This window comes from Penaeus japonicus, unplaced genomic scaffold, assembly GCF_977035675.1.
Source record: "Penaeus japonicus unplaced genomic scaffold, GWHDUDI00000001_assembly GWHDUDI00000027, whole genome shotgun sequence".
Lineage (NCBI taxonomy): Eukaryota > Metazoa > Arthropoda > Malacostraca > Decapoda > Penaeidae > Penaeus > Penaeus japonicus.
The window spans coordinates 24,428,950-24,436,449 of NW_028234429.1; the positions used below are offsets into that span (position 1 = coordinate 24,428,950).

The 7,500-nt window shown below is 34.4% G+C and overlaps 1 protein-coding gene across 1 annotated transcript in view; it reads left to right on the top strand.

Moving 5' to 3' along the window:
* The first annotated feature begins 2,013 nt into the window (after positions 1-2,013).
* The window catches only part of Blos4 (biogenesis of lysosome-related organelles complex 1 subunit 4), a 6,322-nt gene continuing 835 nt past the window's right edge, over positions 2,014-7,500 (top strand). The window contains exons 1-6 of the mRNA XM_043019705.2: positions 2,014-2,138; positions 4,336-4,490; positions 5,135-5,206; positions 5,695-5,757; positions 6,426-6,581; positions 6,766-7,500. The exon at positions 6,766-7,500 is cut by the window's right edge and continues 835 nt beyond it. Of these exons, the coding sequence (XP_042875639.2) occupies positions 4,395-4,490; positions 5,135-5,206; positions 5,695-5,757; positions 6,426-6,581; positions 6,766-6,903 (525 nt within the window). The 5' untranslated portion in view covers positions 2,014-2,138; positions 4,336-4,394 and the 3' untranslated portion in view covers positions 6,904-7,500. The remainder of the gene's footprint in view (positions 2,139-4,335; positions 4,491-5,134; positions 5,207-5,694; positions 5,758-6,425; positions 6,582-6,765) is intronic.

The following is a 7,500-nucleotide window of genomic DNA, read 5'->3' on the forward strand; positions in this document are numbered from 1 at the left end:
CAGGTTCAAAATCTAAGAGAAAGCATTCGGGAAATGCTCGAATGGCACCGAGACAGAGAAAATCTCGACTTGAAAGAGGTTCAACCCGATCCTGAGATGTTTGTCGCCGTGATATGCTAGTGATCATGATGTGATATTACTGTATGTATTAACAAACACGTACATGTATATCCATGCCATGCCATTTCCTTAGAACAATGACAATGAGTGAACAGCTGTGCCGTACTTGTATACATATGCCAGAAATCTACACGTGTGCAATCTCTACCATGGGTACAGTATGTATATATATATATATATATATATATATATATATATATATATATATATATATATATGTACATATATATATGTACATATATATACATGTACATATATATATGTATATATATATATCTATATATATCTATCTAAATCTATGTATATACATATGTATATCTATATATATATATATATATATATATATATATATATATATATATATATATATATATATACCATTTTTCTCTGGTTCCTGTCATCACGCATGTCCGGCGCCCAACAGTGCAACTGTTATCAGCGGCGGAGATGCCTCCTCCAAGTTAGCTGGAGACTGCGAGCTAAGAAAGGAAACTTGGGACTCCTACTTAGTTCTTTTCTTCGTAAGAAGACGTCCCTGTCTACCCTTCTAAGGCGTGATCTTATCACCCGGGGGGCCACGGCGGGTCGTACTCGACCCATCCGTCTATGATGATGATCATGATGATGATAAGGATGATAGCGGTGATGGAAATGGTGATGTATATGTTGATAATAGTGATAATGATGGTAGGGATGCTGTATATGATGATGATGGTGATGGGGATAATGATGATGGTGATGACGAATGCAATGATGATGGTGATGTTGACAATGGTGATGATGATGGTAATAGGAATACTGATGTTAATAGGAATAGTTATGATAGTAATTATGATGATGATGGTGATGGTGGTTATGGAGATGATATTGGTGATCGTGGTGATGAAGGTGATTATAATAATGTAGATGATGATGATGATGATGACGATATAGCTAGTGTAAGTGATGGCCAAAATCATGAAGGTAATGCTAATAGCAAAAATACTGATATTGATAATGGCAGATTTGATCAGGATGGTAAAAAACAACAACTAAAGAGGGTTGCTTTTAATTCCTCTTCAATCTACTTTGACTTCAATTTCTCTATCTATATATCGCAATGGTTCATTTATGCCATATATAATTTATCAAAAAGACAATACAGTTGAGAGAGAGAGAGAGAGAGAGAGAGAGAGAGAGAGAGAGAGAGAGAGAGAGAGAGAGAGAGAGAGAGAGAGAGAGAGATGATATGGATGTGGATACAAATACAAATGTGTACATTTATATATATATATATATATATATATATATATATATATATATATACAAGTATATATATATATATATATATATATATATATATATATATACGTATATATATATATAAATATATATATATATATACACACACACAAACACATATACATATATACATATATATATATATATACATATATATATATATGTGTGTGTGTGTGTGTGTATGTGTGTGTGTGTGTGTGTGTGTGTGTGTGTGTGTGTGTGTGTCTGTGTGGGTATATATATATATATATATATATATATATATATATATATATATATATATATATATATATATATATGTGTGTGTGTGTGTGTGTGTGTGTGTGTGTGTGTGTGTGTGTGTGTGTGTTTATGTGTGTTGTGTGTGTGTGTGTGTGTGTGTGTGTGTGTGTGTGTGTGTGTGTGTGTGTGTGTGTGTGGGTATATATATATATATATATATATATATATATATATATATATATATATATATATATATATGTGTGTGTGTGTGTGTGTGTGTGTGTGTGTGTGTGTGTGTGTGTGTGTGTGTGTGTGTGTGTGTGTGTGTGTGTGTGTTAGTGTGTGTGTTCACCAAAATAAAACCCATTCAACAATGCTTATGCTTCAGTCGCCAAAGTAAAATCCAGTGAAAAGTGAACGGGTTGGGTTTGTTTACATTTGTCAGCTGGGTTACAAGGAGACATTTCGCTGTCAAAGAAAGGGCCCGAAAAAACATTTCCTGGATCTTTTTTAAGGTAATGATACAGTAATATACAGTAACAATACAGTGACACATGGTAATAATACAATACTTCACGAGTCACAGAAGTATATGCAATAGAAAATGTACGAGTTTAGGATGTTTCAACCCATGGACGAGAACGCATGTATTTTTATATGTATTTTTTCACATACTATGTAGAACTTTCTTTGTGATATAGATGGTTCTACAAGGAGTTAGTCAAAAGGGTGTCAATTAGTAGGCCTACTTGACCTGACCTGTTTTCGTTATTCATATAGAGTTTATGAAAAAAAAAATCTTTATTATTTTTGTTTTGGTAATGATAATGATAGTGGTAATAATTTATATGAGAATTACAATAATTCATATTCTTGTTCCAAACATTGCAATGATAATGATAATAATGCTCGTAACAATTATAACAGTAATAGGAACAAAACTTTTGTTTACCAATAAATTAAGAAATGAGGTAAGGAAGGTAGACCTACTAATTAACTCCTTGGTGACTAATTGCTTATGGAATAACCTGTGTGTAAGAATAATAAGATATATAGATATATGTTTCTGTATTTGCACTTAATTATATGGTAAATATTCAGAATAGTGCTGTCTCACTAATCTGCTATTTATGCATTCCTCTCCCCCTCTACTATTCAGATACATTGAGTATAACCTGTGCTAGGGCAAGCATCAAGCCTAGGTAATGTTAGATAGAAGCATCATTGTGTGTTTTTGTTTATATCCATATTACCTATTGTTATTATTAGTTTACCCTGCAACTTCCCCAGTCTCCTGCATGGCCTCCCCTGCTATTGGGAGCAAGATTGTGGGTTATAGGGGTTGAATTGCGTGTCATACTCACTATATCGGAGGAGTAGAGTGAGAGTTATCCATTGATACTAACATTGTGGTTTTAGTGGCACAGAAATATTTTGAATATTTAGCAATTGTATTGTTATATACTATATACCAGTATCACTAATAGAATATATTTTTAGTAGTTACAGAATTGTATTTGCTTTTATCCATAATATTGGTTTATGTAATTATATTTTATTAAGTTTGTGTCTTAACCCATTGCGTACGGGTGTCATGACATACATGACGTAGGAGCTTTGGCCTGACGACGGGCGTCATGACGTACACGACGTTCGGGGATTTTGGCTCACTGTGCTATTTTATTTTGCTATGAAAAAGGAATGAGTGATGATGGCTACTGCAGTCCTAATTACTATAGTTACCGTAATATCGTGCAAGCTTAACGTCCAAAACCTAGATGGCACCACTTTTTCCTAGGACCAGCAGGTGAGAGAGTCTTGAATGGCACCCATCCACGGCCTCTAGCATGCACTGTCTCTATAGAGCGATGGCACACACTAAGTTGATGAACCCTTGCTCTAAAGTACCGCCGATGAACGATTGGCAGGCAGAACGAGAAGAGGAAAGTGACTCAATCCATACCCAGTGCCTAAAATGTGCTCCTGTGCCAATATGGATGCCTTTCACTGTGGCACTCACAGTCACAAGCACAGGTTTCATTCCTCTTCCCTATCTCTTCTTGTTATCTTTATTGTAGGTGGTTATATGTTTCGTATTCGTTCATGACAGCACAAAAATACGAAAAAATAAAGTTGCCTTTTGTCCTCCCATAAAACAGTAATACTTCTATCACATTGAGTATAAAGAAAATAATGAGCTAATATGGATAATATACTACAATTTTAGTCAACTGCAGCACTGATAGAGCCTGTCATATGGCACATATAAGTCTCTAAACTCAATAAAACACACAAAAAAATAAAACACAAAAACTGCTCTAGTTTTGCAATGAATGACTGAAAGAGATTGGGACGATTCAAATTATATTGCTTCAAGCGGTCTCTCTCTAAAATAAAACCTATCCTGGAGGCTGGGCAAGCAAATTTATCTCCGTCTGCAATGGGTTAATAGCCTTCACCTGTTACATAGAATGCATGACATGTTTCAATTGAAAAAATCTTAATTGTTGCTATTGAAATATTAGGCATTAATCACATACCAAAAAAAAGATAGAATTAAGATTTCATGTGCAAAAGACAAAAAAAAAAAAAATAAAAAAAAAAAAAAATAAATAAAGAAAGAAAAAGGGTTTTATGAATATCTCATTATATAGGAAAACTCAAGAAATTGATTAGTAGAACATAACTTGATTTAACTCCATTTCTCAACAGATACAGATTGGAAGTGACATTCACTTACTCAGGGAAGACTTCAGTACATCTCTTCCACCATGTCTCAAGATACAGGATCAGAAAAGAAGGAGCAGATTGTCAAGCAGCTGGCAGAAGACTATGCCAAGTATTTCATTGTTGATACAACACAGGAGGTAAATGCATGAAACTGGTTATGCCATTCTTTCTTGGTGTTTATTCAGAAAAGGTCAGCATCACCAGAACCAATATCTGTCTTAGTGAAAATCAGATTAGAATGGCCTAGCATCAAGCGACACCTCATACATGCATGTCAGTACTCTAGAAAAGACAAAGAAACCTGCACCATTTGTATTCTGCCAAGTCATTGTTGTCACTGTAGACAGTTTCTGTGAACTAAAACTGCTATTAATGCCTACCAGACACTACTGTTGATCCAGCAGTAGCAAAGATGTTAATATCAGTGATGCAGACCTTCTCTTTGGTATATGATACATTAGCAAAGTGATACAAAATAACATTCAGAATGATGTATTAGTTACACATGAAAAATGATTTGTGGAAGGAATAATGAACTGGTCATAAGTATGATTTTTAATTTTGTTTGAAATTGAATGATTCACAGTTAATGAGTAAAGAATAAGAAGTATTATCAATAGTGATTCAGGTAACCTAAAAGTAATTAAAACTGAAGGGAACGACTAAAACCTATGATTTTTTAAAGATTAACTCTGCAAGTATAGTGTATCATCCCAATTGCATGGATTGGATTTCTCTTTTCTAACAAGCATATTTCTTTTGATAAATTTTGATGATGCAGAGAGGCGCCCTTGATCATGAGTTAGAATCTATGCTGACTAGACTGGAGGAATATGGAAGTCTTCTGGATCGGGTAAGTACTTGGCAGGAACACAGAGAGAGAGAGAGAGAGAGAGAGAGAGAGAGAGAGAGAGAGAGAGAGAGAGAGAGAGAGAGAGAGAGAGAGAGAGAGAGAGAGAGAGAGAGAGAGAATGAGAGTGAGTGTGTGAAAGAGAGGGAGAGGGGGAGGGAAGGAGAATGAGGGAGAGGGGGAGAGGGAGAAGGAGAGACTAGGGAGGGAAGGTGGGAAGGAGGCTGAGGGGGAGGATCGCCACTGTCACTGTCACCATCATCATCATCATCATCATCATCATCATCATCATCATCATCATCATCATCATCATCATCATCATCATCATCATCATCATCATCATCATCATCATCATCATAAATGCAACAGAATCATACACAATATTTTCTTTATGAATGATTAGAATATCTCTCATTTAATATCAATTGTTGAATTGCTTAAAATATCATTATTTTTTTTTTTCTTTTTTCAATTGACATTCTCTTTTTCAGACTAGAGCAGAAAGTCGTCACACACTGGACGTTCTAGTACCCCAAGTATACTCACATTATCAAGTATGTGAAACTGTATTATGAATAGCATATGTGAATAGCATAATACACGTTATCCTTTTGTTTGAGAATGTTTAATATTATATATTTTTTTTACAGAAAGGAGATTATGATGTCAGAATAAACTTTGCTATTGATAATTTCATTTTTTTGGTCTTTGATAAGTTAATTGTTTTTGTTGGTCTTTGTAAATACAAATCTAATAAAAATTTAGCAAGTCTAGTTACATTATCAAGTAAGTGATATTTTATTGTAAATAGCATAATATATTGGTTCCTCTTGCTGGAAAATTGTCATATTTAAGATCATAAGTTTTTTTTTTTTTCTCCTTTTATAAATAAGATGTAGAAACTATGATTTGAATGTTTTTAGTTTCCATGCCATCACTGTTAAGATGATCAAAATGCAATATATAAAAGTGAACAAAGTAGCGAGGTAAGAGAGGAGGCATGGATGACAATGTTTATCTTCCTGCTAAATAAATCTGGTGTTATAATTTAAAGTGAAATGTGTTTCTTCCTATTATATATGTAAGGGAAGCACTGCAGTGAATATGATTATCATAGAGCCAATAACTTGAGAGGCATGATAACATAAAGTATGTAAAGAAAAAAAAGAGATAACAGTATGTCATATGAAAAAACATTAATTATTTTAACAATTAATTATAGGCCCTCCAGCGAACATTCCAGACCATAGATAACTTGGAAACCTTGGTGACAAGGGTAAAGAATGATCTTGGGAAGATGGAAGCATCTGTTGAGCAAGCAGAGGCAGACCTAGGGCCCTCTCATGGCTTAACTACGGTGATACGACCACTGTTTTTTGTAAGTTTTGAATGGTACTTTCTTAGTATGGCTGAGGACTTCAGTCTTTATTCCAAAATGGCATTAATTAAATTTTGCTCGAGAAATGTTGAGGTAGCATGAGGTTTCATAAAATCATCTTGTTAGTGAACGTAATGTAACTGGAAAACATGAGAAATAGATTGTTTTTTTTTCCCCTTTTCAGAAACGAGACCACCATCAAACACCAAGACCCACGGGATCTCAGCTTTCTTTCCAGCCTCCTGAGATCTTCCACACACAAGACTTCTTTGAGACATCAGAAAAACTTGCCTCTGGTGAAAGGCCTAAAGTTCAAAGCTAAAATCTTTATCTTGTGTTTTTTTTAATGATTTTTCTCAAACCATTAATTGCCTTATTGCTACTTAAAATGTTTCAAAACCTTGTGGACTTAGTCAAGAATATCCTGTGTATTCTATTTTATTTTAATTATTGTTTTGCCACTAGTTAATTAGTAAGGCCTTTTTTTTCCTACTTTCACTAGCCACTAAAAATTTGCATATCACTGTATTTTACAATACATTTTAATGTAACTAAGTAAATTATAGGGTACTATTTTCTTTAGCTAGATCAGCACAAATACAAACACAAACAAACATATAAATTTTACCTCCCTGACCGGGACTCGAACCCGAGCCGTCAGATTAACAGACCCAACCCTGAAACCAATAGACCACACAACCCACTAAAAGAACTGTCTAACTAGACGCCTTACAACCGTCATGGAAATTAAAATGTGTTACTGCATTCTACCATCTTTCTCACAAACATTTACATATTTGCTGAAGACCCCCCCCCCCCATGCACACATACAAACACATGTACATATATTGATACAGACAGAGAAAGTACCATACTTGCTGGAATATAAGACATTTCATTTGTCAAGGGGTCAAAGTGG